The sequence below is a fragment of the Tympanuchus pallidicinctus genome, unplaced genomic scaffold (assembly GCF_026119805.1).
Source record: "Tympanuchus pallidicinctus isolate F22 unplaced genomic scaffold, pur_lepc_1.0 scaffold47, whole genome shotgun sequence".
Classification (NCBI taxonomy): Eukaryota; Metazoa; Chordata; class Aves; order Galliformes; family Phasianidae; genus Tympanuchus; species Tympanuchus pallidicinctus.
Genome location: NW_026294766.1, coordinates 597,536 through 612,085, shown reverse-complemented (window position 1 = coordinate 612,085; position 14,550 = coordinate 597,536). Strand labels below are relative to the sequence as shown.

At 60.8% G+C, this 14,550-nt stretch overlaps 1 protein-coding gene across 4 annotated transcripts; it reads right to left on the bottom strand.

Annotated features, from left to right (window-relative positions):
* Nucleotides 1–156: 156 nt before the first annotated feature.
* POU6F1 (POU class 6 homeobox 1) lies at nt 157–14,173 on the bottom strand. Of its 4 annotated transcripts, none has more exons than XM_052702866.1 (13): nt 14,095–14,173; nt 10,517–10,596; nt 8,542–8,644; nt 7,332–7,435; nt 6,557–6,758; nt 4,763–4,875; nt 4,141–4,366; nt 3,405–3,607; nt 3,040–3,168; nt 2,738–2,944; nt 2,171–2,309; nt 1,882–2,056; nt 157–1,287 (listed from the first exon to the last, which is right to left on the bottom strand). In XM_052702866.1, exons 4-13 carry the CDS (start codon nt 7,383–7,385, stop codon nt 942–944), a joined length of 1,794 nt encoding a protein of 597 aa, XP_052558826.1. In that variant the 5' UTR covers nt 7,386–7,435; nt 8,542–8,644; nt 10,517–10,596; nt 14,095–14,173; the 3' UTR covers nt 157–941. The 4 variants fall into 4 exon arrangements, with proteins under 4 accessions (XP_052558826.1, XP_052558827.1, XP_052558824.1 ...); XM_052702867.1 differs by lacking the exon at nt 8,542–8,644 and having other exon boundaries at nt 4,141–4,176; nt 4,258–4,366; nt 7,332–7,441; XM_052702864.1 differs by lacking the exon at nt 8,542–8,644 and having other exon boundaries at nt 7,332–7,441.
* Between the last annotated feature and the right edge of the window lie 377 nt (nt 14,174–14,550).

Below are 14,550 nucleotides of genomic sequence, written 5' to 3'. Positions count from 1 at the left end.
GAGTGCGCTGAGTTGCGCGGTCTCAGCCGGAGCTGAGCTGGCTCGTGGGGCGAGCAGAGCCGTGCCCTCCTCCTCCATGTCGCCAGGATTTGGGAACGTGCACGGTGAAGGAAGAGCAGCCCGCTCACTGGAAAGAACGGGAAAAAGGAAAAGAAAAAAGAAAAATACTGTTTATTTCACACCACTACATCAAGTGCATCATGTCTTCCACGTCCCCGGCGTGGCCGCCACCACTGCGCTCCATCTGTCCGTCTGTCTGTCCATTCCTGTCCATCTATCCCTGTTCATCCATCCCCATCGCTCCCCAGGCTCGGGGGGGGGGGGGGGGGTCCCACTCCCAAGCCCTCTCCCCTCATTCTCAGCCTTGCCCATCCCCCCTTAGTGCAGCATCCATGTGGGACCGGGGGGGGCACAGCGCTGGGCGGGGGGCACCCCCAGACATCAATGCTGTGACACCTTCATTGCGGGGTTCACGTGGCTCTATAGTCCTTCAGAGGGCTAAGCACCTGGGGAAGGGGCGAAAAAAAGGGCTGAAACCCAACCGGGGCCTTAACGCTATCCGGAAACACAGAAAAGTCACAGAAAAAGGAGAAAACAGCCAAAAAAAAAAAAAAAAAAGAACATCGTTCTGCGATGGGAGAACAGACACAGAATGGGGCCCTTCCTCCCCAGGGGGGACACGGGGTGCAAGAGGGGTCCGGCACCACGCACAGAACGGGGCGACGAGGCACACGTGTGACACGGGGAGCAAACATGGCTGGGGGGGGGGGGAGGTGGAGAGGGGCACAGAACGGTGGGGAGGGAACCCCACACCCCCACGGAGCTGAGTGAGGGCTGGGGTCAGGGAGTGGGGTCACAAAGTGCTGATTGATGGCAGAGGCTGCGGGTGAGGGGGGGGTCGGGTCGGGGGGGGGGGGTGGTCGGAGGAGGGACCCCAGTCCTTAGGGGATCTGAAAGACGTTGAGCTTGCTCGTGTTCTTCAGCGTCTGGCGGCGGTTGCAGAACCACACGCGGACCACCTCGCGGTCGTAGTTGAGCTCCTTGGCGATCTCGGTGATCTCCTGGCCCGTGGGCAGAGCGTTCTTCTCAAAGTAGGCGTTGAGCGCCTCGATGGCCTGCGGTGTGAAGGACGTGCGGCGCTTGCGTTTCTTGGAAGGCTCCCCGCCGACAAACTCCATCAGGTTCTGCTGCCCCTCCTGGTTGCGCAGCTCCGCCTCGCTCAGCCATTTCTCCAGCACCGGCTTCAGCTTCTGAGCGCTTTTGGGGGTGATGTCGAGCTTCTCGAACCTGCGGGGCCAACACGGAGCTGACAGCGTTGTACCCAAACCCAATCCCAAACACAAACCTTGAGGCTACTCGAGCTCTGGCTGCTTGAGACTGACCACGGCCTTGGGGAACGGCCTTGGAAGGAACCCATCCTTCCAACCCAACCATCCCACGGTTCTGTGATCTTTAAGGACCCTTTCAACAAAACCATCCTGTGGTTCTGTGACCTTTCAGGACCCTCCCAACCCAACCATCCTGTAGATTTATGATGTTGAAAGACCCTTCCATCTCAACCACCCTGTGGCTCTTTGACTTTTAAGGACCCTCTCAACCCAACCATCCCACAGCTCTTTGACCTTTCAGGACCCTCCCAACCCAACAACCCCACGGCTCTTCAACCTTTTAGGACCCTCCCAATTCAACCATCCTGTAGATTCATGATGTTGAAAGACCTTTCCATCCCAACCACCCCACGGCTCTACAACCATTCAGGACCTTCCCAACCCAACCACCCCATGGCTCTACGACCTTTCAGGACCCTCCAAAGCCAACCATCCCCCCGTCCTACGCTCCCACACGGGGTGGCTGCAGTGCTGCCCCATCTCCACACCGCACCTGCAGATGGCAGACTGGCTGTACGCCGGTCCCTCGGTGGCCGTCAGCGCCTGCCCCACCTGCGTCTGCGTCAGCCCCAGGGACAGACGCCGGATCTTGAAGTTCTTGGCGAACTCCCGGATCTCCTCCAGGTTGATGCCATCCTCCTCGGCGCTGCTGTTGGGCGCCGCGGGCTCTGCAGGCAGACGTACAGTGTGAGTGGTGACGGATCCCACTGCACCTCCCCACCCCAAAGGGGAAACCCCCCCCCATCCACCCCTCAGCACCACATGGGAGCGGAGTGACTCACTGGACACCAGCTGGCTGACGGTGGGAGTCTCCGAGCAGGTGATGGGGATGGGGGCCGCGGTCGCCTTGGCTGCTGGGGCTGGGCTGGCGATGACCACGGCTGGCTGGGACAGAGCTGGGGCCGGCTGGATGGGCTGCACCTGGGGGTCAGAGCAGTGTCCCCAACCCAGCCCCATAGCATCCCTATGGGGTGATTGTCACCCTGCAGGTACCAGGAACACATGGAGGACAGCAGCATCCCCAACGCAGCCCCACAGAGTCCTTATGGGGTGATTGTCACCTGCAGCTACCAGGGACAGACAGGGACAGCAGTGCCCCCAATGCAGCCCCACAGCATCCCTATGGGGTGACTGTCACCCTACTGGGACCAGGAACACATGGGAGGACAGCAGTGCACCCAACGCAGCCCCACAGTGTCCTTATGGGGTGACTGTCACCCTGCAGGTACCAGGGACAGACAGGGACAGGCAGTGCCCCCAGTGCAGCCCCCCCTATGGGATGACTCAGTGGGGCCGGGCCGATCCACGCCCCATGGATGCTCTCACCCCTTCCCGTGCCCGGCGCTCACCTCACTCTTGCTGGGGGTCTCGGGGGGGCCGCTCTTTTTGCCTGCGGCCGCCTGGATGGTTCCACTGGCCAACGTGGCGATCACTTGGCCCTGGGCATTGAGCAGCAGCTGCGGGGTCACCGCCTGCACCTGCAGGCTGGGGGTGGGAGCCGGGCTGGCCGTCGCGATGCCGGGGGGGTTCACGACCCAGGGGAGGGTCCCGATCACCTGGGGAGCGGGAGGCAGCGTGAGCTGCGGGCGGCCATCCCCCAAACGACCATCCCCGCAGCGCCGACTCCTCCCCTACCCCCGGTTAGCGGTACCTGTCCCTGCGCGTTGGTCAGGAGCTGCCCCGCGATGCTCTGCACGCTGGGGATGGTGTTGGCGATCACGGGGGCGGCCGCCAGAGAACCGAGGAGCTGCGTCTGACCCCCCAGGGAAGCGGCACCGATCTGCGGGGGGAGCGAGAGGAGCCGTCACCCCATCAGCCCACGGCCAATGTGGGTCGTTCCCCCCCCCCTCCGTGCCCGCCCGGGACAGCAGAGAGGGCTCAGCATCCCACGGAGATGGGGAAACTGAGGCAGGGGAGGGACGCCGGAGGGGCACAGAGCCCCTCGCCCGCGGCACACGGGGTGGCAAACATGGGGGGGGGGTGGGGGGGGGTTGTGGGGGCTGTCCGGCTCCTTACTATGCCCGGATTAAAGGCGAATCCGGCTGGCTGCACCGCGATCTGGGGCTGCGTCTCCAGCGGTTTCGCTGCGGGAGCGGCGTTGGGTTGCGGTAGGATGGGGGGGGGCTGGGAGGGGTACGAGCTCTGCGGCTGCGGGGGGGGCCGGGGCTGAGCGGGGGGCAGCGGGGCCGGGATGGCCGTGTTGAGGACGGCGGCGGCGGCTGCGAGGAAAGAGACGGGAAGAACGTGAGAGGGGCAGGAGGGGACGCAAAGCCGCCTGCGGGTTCGGCTCCGTCCGTCCCGTCCCGAGGATGCTGCGGGTCAGCCGGCAGCCCGGCGCCCCCCCACACCTCCTCCCCCGCCCCCCATCAACCCAGGGATGGATCCCTCCGCCCGGCTCTGCACCCACAGAGCCTACACTGCTGACCCCGGGGGGAGGGAAGGGGGAGGGGGGGGTTCCCAGCCCTGAGCCCGGAGCCCCGAACCAGACCGTGACCCCACGGCTGCCCCCGGCCCCGAACCCCGCGCCGGTCCCCGTCTCACCCCACCGCCATCCTCCGTCCTGCCCGCCCCTCTCCCGCTCTCCCAGCACCTTTCGGACGCGGGGGGGTCCCGACAAACCCTGCTTCTTCCAACGCCCGCCATTAACCACCGGTGCAGACCCCTCCGGGAGAGGACGGCCGCGGTTCGGCGCAAGCCGGGGAGGAGCAGGCGTGCAATTAAGGATGCTGCAAAGCAGAAGAGCACCGGTTACCTTGCAGATTGGCTATAGGCGGTTTGAAAATTCCCCCTGTAGGAGAAGCAGCCGTCAGTCCGGGAAGGGCAGCGACCGTTGCTGTAGGAAATGTCCACACAGCCAGCCCCTGCTGACCTGCCACTTGACCTGCAATACTGATGGGGATAAGAAGAGGTTGAGTAACTGTCCCTGCCGGAACCATTACTCCTGTCACAACTGTTGCTAAGTTTTCCTGAGTCAAGACCTGCAAAAGCAAACAAGATTTAAAAAAGAACAAAAATCAACTCCACTGCAGACAGCATCAGCGAGGCAAGAGCGAGCGCGGCCGGTGCTCCCACCCATCTCACAGCTGGGATCCCAGCTCCGCCGACCCCCCCTTCCCACCTTCCCCCCCCCCCCGCCCCCAAAAAGGGGGCGATGCTCCCCACCCCATCATCCCGGCCCACCCCCTCGCGTCGCTCTCTGGCAGCACCTCGGGGGGAGGGCGCCGAGCGGGGGATGCAGCGGTGGTCCGGGGGGCGGCTCCACACCCCGTGCCAACGCTGCGCTGTTGCGCCCCCGACCCGCGGCCCCGTGTGCGTGTGTGCGCGTCCCCATATCCAGCAAGCTGCCCCACCCCCGGCCCACCCCCCGTAGTTACCTGCGGGGCTGTTTGCACGGCCAGCGGGGCCAGGGGCTGCGGCTGTTGGCTGCTGGAGGGGCTCAGGGTGCCCGTTGTGCCGGCGGGGACTCCGGTTGGAGGCTTGGCTTTGCCTGGGGAGGGGTAGGAGAGGGGATCAGCACGCAGAGCGGGAGGATGGGGTGGGGGTGTTGTGTTAAAAAGGGTTGGCAGAGATAAGCTCCAGTGTCCCAGTAGTGGAGGGGGTGGGGGTGCCCGGATTGGCACTCAGTCCCATTGCATTCAATACATGAACTCTGGATTCCACCCTGGTTCCCCCCCTGGAATGCAGAGCAGCTCCGTCTCAGTGACCCACATGGCCCCATGGGGAGTTGGGCTGTGCTCAGTGGGAACGACAGGACGAGGGGCGATGGGAGACACTGCGCTGGGGGGGTCAGGTTGGACATCAGGAACGATTTCTCCTCTGGAAGAGCGGTGATGGGAGGGGTGGGTGGGGGGTCCCCATCTCTGAGAGATGCTGAAGAACAGAGGAGATGCGGCGCATGGAGATGAGGCGGTGGGCACGGGGGGGGGGGAGGGCTCGGGCTCGGTGGGGGGGCTGGAACTCAGAGGTGTTTTCCAATCTCAACGCTTCTGCAGATGGGGACAGTGATTGGAGCAACAGCTTCTTCTGGATTGTGGCCATGGAGTGCAGCGCATGCAGAGCAGACACGAGGACCAACAGCCTGAGCAGTGCAGGCAGCCAAACCATGGGCTGACTCAGCGAGGTTTGTGAGCTGAGCTTCAACAAAATCAGAGTCACAGAGTCACAGGACGGTTGGGTTGGAAGGGAGCTCAATGAGCACGGAGCTCCAACGCCGCTGTGCCATGCAGGGCCACCAACCTCCACGTTTCACAGCAGCCCAGGCTGCCCAGGGCCCCATCCAGCCTGGCCTCCAACACCTCCAGGGATGGACGGGGCATTGCAGCCTCTCTGGGCAGCTGTTCAGCCCCTCACCGCTCTCACAGCACAGAACTTCCCTGACATCCAACCTCCATCTGCCCTCCCTCAACTTCATTTCCCCTCGTCCTGCTGCCATCTCCCCTTTCACAGAGCTGCCTCCCCTCCTGGCTGCAGGCTCCCTTCAGGCACTGCAGGCTGCACTCAGCTCACCCCCAGCTTCTCTTCTCCATGCTGAACGAGCCCAGCTCCCTCAGCCTGGCTTTGTAGTGGAGGTGCTGCAGCCCCTGCTCATCTCCAGCTCCCCTGGACCCTCTCCAGCAGCTCCCTGCCTTTCCTGTCCTGGGGGCTCCAGCCCTGGATGCAGTGCTGCAGATGGGGCCTCACAGAGCAGAGCAGAGGGGGACGATCACCTCCCTGTCCCTGCTGCCACCCCTCTGCTGATGGAGCCCAGGATCCCATTTGCTTTCCGAGCTGCAGTCACACACTGCTGGCTCACGTTCAGCTTCTCATCCCTCTGGACCCCCAGGTCCTTCTCTGCAGGGCTGCTCTCAAGGATCTCCTTCCATCTCTATGGATGCCGCCATTCCTCCGGCCCAAGTGCCAAACTCTGCCCTTGGCCGGTGCTGAACCTCATCAGCTTCACCCTGCCCACCTTCCCAGCCTCTCGAGGTCCCTCTGAACCGCATCCCCTCCTCCCACAACCCAGTCACAACACCTCACAGCAGGGTCAAGGTAACCCTCCCCACCAACACAACACAGGGGTGCGGAGCCGCGCTGTCCGTGACGCTTTATGCTCTGCAGGAGGATGAGGAGGGCTGACTTTGCCACCCGGTGACCAAGCGAGGCCATTCGGTTTGCTGCCAAAAGCCAACCTGCCGTCTCTGCGCCGCGCTGCGTTTCGGTGCTGGGCTGCCCATCCTCGGTGCCCGCATCGCCGCTCCGTGCCGGGGATTCCTGCAGGTCGCTCCCTGGTGGTGGCGCCGCCGCTGCTCTGCGCTCCTCCTCGGCATGAGGTGCGGCGTCCACACCGACCTCCAGCACACGGATGGTTTCATGGCCAGACATGACGATGACCTGAGGACACCCAAAGTGACTCAGCTCCGGAAGGGGGGGGATTCCATAATCACAGAATCACAGAACAGTTGGGTTGGAAGGGACCTCAAGGATCACGAAGCTCCAACCCCCTGCCACACGCAGGGCCACCAACCTTCACATTTAATCCCAGCCCAGGCTGCCCAGGGCCCCATCCAACCTGGCCTTGAACACCTCGAGGGACGGGACAAATCCTTCCCCCACATCCCCAAGGGGAGCTCGAAGCCCCCCGAGCACAGCGGGGCCCATTTCTCTGCTCTCTTAATGAGCAGCCGAAGGGCTCTGCTGTCATTAACCACAGCACTGGGGGGGTGTGATGTCTTCAGAAGATCCTCCCCCAGGGGCAGCAAACATTGCAGTGGCATCAAACAGCACCAGGCAAATGCTGAGCACCGACCTCAGGGTCGGAGTGACCCCATGGGACACACAGAGCCGCCCCAGGGGCACTTCCATCGCATCTCCCACGGAACTTTGATTCTCTGGATGATGGAGCGACCAACCGTGGGGCTGCCCACCTCCCCCAAGTCCCTCCCCTCCCCCCCCGGGGACCCATACCTGCTCATTGACCGTCAGCGGGGCATCCTGGCTCCGCACGGCCGCAGCGTCCATTGCGCGCTCCCCAGGAGGTGGCGGAGGGTGGGGGTCTGGCTCACACCTTCCTCATGCTGCAAGGAAGGGACACAGCCCACATCATCCCCCGCCCACCCGGAGCATCGCTCCTTGGGTTGAATTTCCCCTGGTACTGGAGGTGCAAGGAAGCGTTCCGAGCAGGAAAGGCTCACACACCTGTTGGTGGGGGGCTCACGCATCATTTGGGGGCCTCACGCACCCACTGGGGGTCTCACACACTCACTGGGGGGCTCACACACTCATTGTGGGTACTACTTTTCTGTTGGGGTCTCACACACACGCTGGAGTCTCAACTCTCACTGGGGTCTCACACACCCATTGGGGGTCTCACATTTCTACTTGGGTCTCACATTCTTGTTGTGGGGGCTCAAACACCCACCAGGGGGCTCACACTCCTGCTGGGGGTCTCACACACTCACTGGAGGTCTCACATACTTACTGGGGTCCCACTTTCCTGTTGGGGTCTCCTACAGCCACTGGAGGGTCTCACATACCTACGGGGGTCTCACACACCCATTGGAGGTCTCACACACTCACTAGGGGTCTCACACACCTGTTGGGGTCTCACACTCCTTCTGGAGGTCTTGAACACCAGTTGGGGGTCATCACACCTACGGGGATCTCACACACCCATTGGGGGTCTCATACACCGGTTGGGGGTCTCCACACCCATGGAGGCTCACACATCCACTGAGGGTTTCACAGCTATTTGTGTCTCACACACCCATTTGGGGTCTCACACATCCACTGGGGGTCTCACACACCCATTTGGGGTCTCACACATCCATATGGGGTCTCACACACCCATGGGGTCTCACACATCCATTTGGGGTCTCACACATCCATTTGGGTTCTCACACACCCATTTGGGGTCTCACACACCTATTTGGGGTCTCACACACCCATTTGAGGTCTCACACACCCATCTGGGGTCTCACACATCCATTTGGGGTCTCACACATCCATATGAGGTCTCACACATCCATTTGGGGTCTCACACACCCATTTGAGGTCTCACACACCCCTGGGGGCTCACACTGCTGTTAGGGGCTGCGCTCCCCCTCCTCCCTCCTGCATTCATCCTTTGCTCCCCCCACTGCCTCCCATTAGTAAAGTGCCTCCATAAGAGGTGGACGAGCATCTGATGAGGGACGCCTCGGGGCCGCGTTTCGCCCCGCAGATGGGTGACATCCACCATTGTCACCACGTCCTGGTGGCCATCACTGCCACCACCTGCCCTGAGGTGGGACAGAACTGCAGGAAAATCTTTTTGAACCTCGGAAAGAGGTTGAAAAGGGTGAAGAACGCGGCCTGGAGAGGGCGTGGGTCACCAACCAGGGGGGTCCTCAATAAATGGGACTTTTCCTGGGCACCCTGCTCCTACACCAAACCCAGGGGCTGCACTGGATGGGAACGCTGTAATGGGAACATCCTGATGGGAACATCTGGAGGAGAACACCTGGATGGGAAGACTGTGATGAGAAGATCCACATGGGAACATGCACATGGGAACACCTGGATGGGAACATCCATATGGGAATATCCTGATAGGAACATCCATATGGGAACACAATGATGGCAAAACTGTGATGGGAAGATCCACATGGATGAGAAGAACCATAGGACATCATCCATATGGGAACACTTGGGTGGGAAGACTGCGATGAGAAGATCCAGATGGGAACATCCAGATGGGAACACCTGGATGAGAAGAACCATATGACATCATCCATATGGGAACACGTGGATGGGAAGACCACAATGAGAAGATCCAGATGGGAACATCCAGATGGGAACACCCAAATGGAAATACCTCAATGGGAACATCTGGATGGGAACACCCAGATGGGAACATCCTGATTTGAACTCCTGGATGAGAAGACTGTGATGAGAAGATCCACATGGGAACATGCACATGGGAACACCTGGATGGGAACATCCATATGGGAATATCCTGATAGGAACATCCATATGGGAACACCATGATGACAAAACTGTGATGGGAAGATCCACATGGATGAGAAGAACCACAGGACATCATCCATATGGGAACACCTGGATGGGAAGATCACGATGAGAAGATCCAGATGGGAACATTCAGATGGGAACAGCTGGATGGGAATATCCTGATGGAAATATCCTGATAGGATCATCCATATGGGAACATCCGCATGGGAACAGCAAATGGAAACACCCTGATGGGAAAGCCTGGATGAGAACGTTCTGATGGGAACATCGTGATGGGAAGATCCATATGGGAACATCCAAAATGGAACACGTGGATGGGAAAATCCATATGGGAGAAGTCCTGGATGGAAGCACCTGGATGGGACATTCCATATGGGAACCCACGTATAGGAATGCCTGGATGAGAAGATCCACATTGGAACACCCAAATGGGAACATCCTGATGTATGGGAACGGCCTGATGAGAACACCGTGATGGGAAGATGCAAATGGGAACACCTGGATGGGAAGATCCACATGGGGACAGCCCAAATGAGAACATGGGGATGGAAAATCTGGATGGGAACATTCGGATGGGACCCTCCATCAAGCAGGGCCTGGCCAGTGGTGAGCAGAGCAGAGCAAGGAGACCTGAACTGACTGCACGGGGCAGGGGTGCAGGGAAATGTGGGTGGAGAGTGGGAAGAGAGGAACCTGCAGCAGTGGGCTGTGTTAGAAGGGTCCTTAAAGATCATAGAACCATTAACTGGTTGGGTTGGAAGGGTCCTGAAAGATCATAAAGCCATGGGATGGTTGGATTGGAAGGGACCTCAATGGTCATAGAATGGCTGAGCTGAAAGGGTTCTGAAAGATCGTAGAACCATAGGATGGTTGGGTTGGAAGGATCCTTGAAGATCACAGAACCACGGGATGGTTGGGTTGGAAGGGTCCTGGAAAGATCATAGGACTGTTGCAGAGTCGGGATGAAAGGGTCCTGGAAGATCACAGAACCACGGAATGACTGAATTGGAAGGGCCCTTAAAGATCACAGAACCACAGGATGGTTGGGTTGGAAGGGTCCTTGAAGCTCACCCGATTTGACCCCCCCAATCCCACCCCATGGATGCTGCAGGGCGCTCTGGGGGCCCCCACTTCTCACTCACGGTTTGCTCTGAGCACCGCAGACCGCTGTTGGGTTGGGGATGTCCCAGTCCTTTGGTGGCACTTGGGGTCACACCGTCAGCTGTGGGGAAAAAGAAAGCAGAGCTGAGGCCATGGGGCTGAGAACCATCCCCATCCCATCCCCATCCCCATCCTCACCCCCATCCCACCCCATCCCATCCCATCCCATCCCATCCCATCCCACCCCATCCCATCCCATCCCACCCCATCCCATCCCATCCCATCCCATCCCATCCCATCCCATCCCATCCCATCCCACCCCATCTCATCCCATCCCACCCCACCCCATCCCATCCCATCCCATCCCATCCCATCCCATCCCATCCCATCCCATCCCATCCCATCCCATCCCACCCCATGGATCTCAGCAGCCAGCTCTGAGCTGTTTGGTGGCACAATTCGGATCTGGGAGCTCCCCTGGATGCAGGGCCGCGTTTGGGCTTCTTCACACTTTTCTTTTCTTTTTTTTTTTTTGCAATTAATGGGACAATTAATTGGTGCAGATGGCGGCAAACAGCGCGTGGTGAGAAGAGCCATTCGGCACCAGATGGCGGCCAGAACCAAAATGCACAAAATAATAATATTAAAAAAGAGGGGGGGGGGGAGGGAAGGGGAAGGAGAAGACCATTGGAGCTGCTCCAAGTGATTACAGCCCCGTCTTAATTACAGCACTGATGAGTCACACGCGGATCCCACATGGGCGGAACTCTCCGGCAGTGAGGGATCCGATGGGGTTAATTGGGGCTGGGTCATTTGGGGACAATGGGGACAATGGGGACGAGGGGCTGAGGGGCGCCGAGGAAAGGCCATCGTTATCCCAGATTCATTCCTTTGCAATTCCCACCCTGGGAACGCACGCCGCCACGTCGCCCTGCTCACAGAGCCTCCCACGTTGGAAGGGATCCGTTTGGATCAATGGGGTCATCGAATCTGGGAAGCACCCACTGGGATCAACGAGTAGATGAAGTATGAGAAGGGACCGCTGGGTTCAGCGAGGGCACCGAACGTAGGAAGGGATCCATTGGGATCAATGAGGTCATCGAACATGGGAATGGAGTCATCGGGATCAGCAAGGTCATTGAGTATGGGAAGGGATCCGTAGGGATCAACGAGGTCATTGTATGCAGGAAGGGACCCACTGGGATCAAGGAGGTGATCAAATATGAGAGGGGACCCATTGGGATCAAATAAGGGAAGCACCCATTGGGATCAATAAGGTCACTGAATATGGGAAGGGTCCCACGGGGATCAATGAGTTCATTGGAATACAGGAAGGGACCCATTGGGGTCAGTGAGGTGATCAAATATGGGAAGGGATCCATTGGGGCTAGTGAGGTGATCAAATATGGGAAGGGACCCATTGGGGTCACCAAACCCAATCCAACGTGTGGAGAAAGGTGGGAAAATGCGACCTGAATTCCCCTACCAACCCCAAATCCACCTGCTGCCCCCCTCAGACAGGGTGGGGGGGTTATGGGGTCAGTGAGATGAGCGTGGAGACAGAATGGGGGGGGCGAGTAGGGCACAACGTAGGAGCACTGAGGGGGACTGGGGAGCACAGGCTGGGCGCTATGGGGTGACCGCCTCGGGTTCCTCCAAAGCCCCAACGCTTTCACCACACACACGCAGTGCTCCCAGTGCTCCCAGCACAGCCCCCCAGTGGGGAAACTGAGGCACGGGGCAGAGCCCCTCCCCGCGATGCATCCTATGGGCCTCCTCCAACTGGGGCTGCCCTACGATCCGATGATCTCCACCGCCCCACATTGGGGGAAGGGGGGGGTGGGTCAGCCCCCACTGCTCCTCCCTGGGACCCCCCGAGTTCTCCCCTTCGGGTTCTCCCCTTTGGAGCTCTACCAAAGCTGTTTTCATGGCTGTGGGGGAGGTTGGGGGGGTGGGGGGGAGTTGGCTGCCACGTGGGGCTTTAACTCTGCTATCCCCCAAATCCTCTTTGCGCCACCAAATGCAGCCGCTCTGCTCTGTCGTGACTGGTTTTACCATTTTCAGCCCCTCAAAACCCCACATCCCTTAAAGGGGGGGCAGAACCCCGCCCTGACCCCAAACCAGACCCTCGGGGGACGCAGGCTCCCCTCCTCCTGCATCGCACCCCCCCCACCCCGCCGGGAGCTGCACCCCAGCAATGCCCTCGCATAGGAAAAGGGTCCCCCACCCCCAAGGTAACAACAGAAGGGAGCCGGCACCCCCAAATCCCCCCCACCCCTTTCCCTGTGGGGGGGGGGGCACAGTCATCCCCCCCCCAAAGCACTCCAGTGTCCCCCACCACAGACCCCCCCTCATCTCCTATCCACACCGTGAATCTTGCATGCCCCCCCCATCCCGGGCTGCTGCCCCCCCCCCCCCCCCCAAATCTAATCGACCACCTAAACCTCAGTGCCCCCCCCTTGCTCTCCCCATAACCCCCCCCCCACCCTGCAAATCATAAAGCTCCCAGCTCGTGTCCCCCATAAACCCCCCCATCCTGTGTCCCCTAAATCTCAGTGTCCCCAGCTCACGACCTCCATCTCAATGCCCCCAACTCACCCCATTACCCCCTGCTCTGTGCCCCCCCCACTAAACCTCAAAGCCCCTACATCGTGACCCCCCTAAAGCCCCTCATCCTACATCCCACTAAACCCCACTGCCCCCAAATGCTCACCTCATAACCCCCTACTCTGTGCCCCCAATCCCCCAGCGCCCCTACTTTATGTCCTGCCCGCCCCCCCATTCTGTGTCCCCCTAAATCTGTGTTCCCAAATCGTGCCCCCCCCCACATCTCCATGTCCATCTCACTGACCCCATAACCCCCCACCCTCTGCCCCCACAAACCCCAATGCCCCATAGTTATGCCCCCCATAAACCTCTACCCTCTTTCCCCTAAACCTCAATGCCCCCACTCTGTGCCCCCCCCCCACATCTCAATGCCCTCAACTCACCCCATAACCCCCCCGAACCCAACAAACCCCAATGCCCTGAAGTTATGCCCCCCATAAGACCCCCCGTCCTGCCCCCACTGCCCCCAGGCTGCGCCCCCCACACCTCAACGCCCACAACTCACCCCATAACCCCCCAACTCCGCAACCCCTAAACCTCAATGCCTCCACAACGCCCCCCCACCCCGTGCCCCCCAAACATCCCTAAATCGTGCCTTTCCAAAGCCCCCCCCCACGCAATCCAGCGCCCCCAACTCACCTTCCCCAACCCCCCCCCTCCTGTGCCCCCAAACCACGCTGCGCCCCACATCTCAATACCCCCAACTCGCCGACCCCCCCGCGTGCCCCCTTAAAGCCCCCTTAAAGCCCCCTTAAAGCCCAACGCCCCCAACTCGCCCACCCCCACCGCGTGCCCCCCAAACCCCAAAGTCCTCCCTCCCCCTCCCTCCCCCCCCGCAGCCCGGCAGCCGCCCCCCAATCCACCCCACAACCCCCTACAACCGATCCCCGCACCGCTCTCTCTTTATCATAAATATATAAATTATGCTAATTACCGCATTGCATATTCACCGCGCCGGGCCCCACCGCCCCCCGCCCGGCCCCCGCGCGGCCCCGCAGCGCCCCGCACTCACCGCACCGCACCGCACCGCACCGCGGTCACCGCTGCACCGCGCGGCGGCGGCGGCGGCACAAAGGGGCGGGGGGGGGTGGAAGGGAGGGGGGGGGGAGTGATGGGGGGGGGGCGGCCCCGGAGCTTGGAGGGGTTTTGGGGGTGAGAAAAGAGAGGAGGGGGGGGGCGGGCTGTTGAGGCGGGGAGGATTTGGGGCCGTTCGGGGCGAATCGCTGGATTTTGGGGCTGGGTTTTGGTTTTTTGTTGTTTTCTCGGCTCGGGGATTTTTCTATTTTTTTTTTTCCCTTTTGCTGCTGCGTCATGAACATAATTTATGCGCGCGGCCTTTGCCGCAGCCGCGGGGCTGCACCGCGCACAGCGGCCGCAGGGGGCGCGCCGAGACCCCCTCCCGCCCCCCCCCCCCCAAGTCTCTCCGCTCCCCCCCCGGCCCCGGAGTGAGACCTCAAAGCGGAGCCGA

Bases quoted from the DNA above. Each gene is read 5' to 3' on its own strand.
- POU6F1 (XM_052702866.1), bottom strand. From the start codon at position 7,385: ATGGACGCTGCGGCCGTGCGGAGCCAGGATGCCCCGCTGACGGTCAAT. The intron at 4,876-6,556 runs GTTGGCTTTTGG...ACCCCTCCCCAG, and splicing joins GCGCGGCGCAGAGACGGCAG to GCAAAGCCAAGCCTCCAACC. The intron at 1,288-1,881 runs GTGCGGTGTGGA...TTGGCCCCGCAG, and splicing joins AGCCAGTCTGCCATCTGCAG to GTTCGAGAAGCTCGACATCA.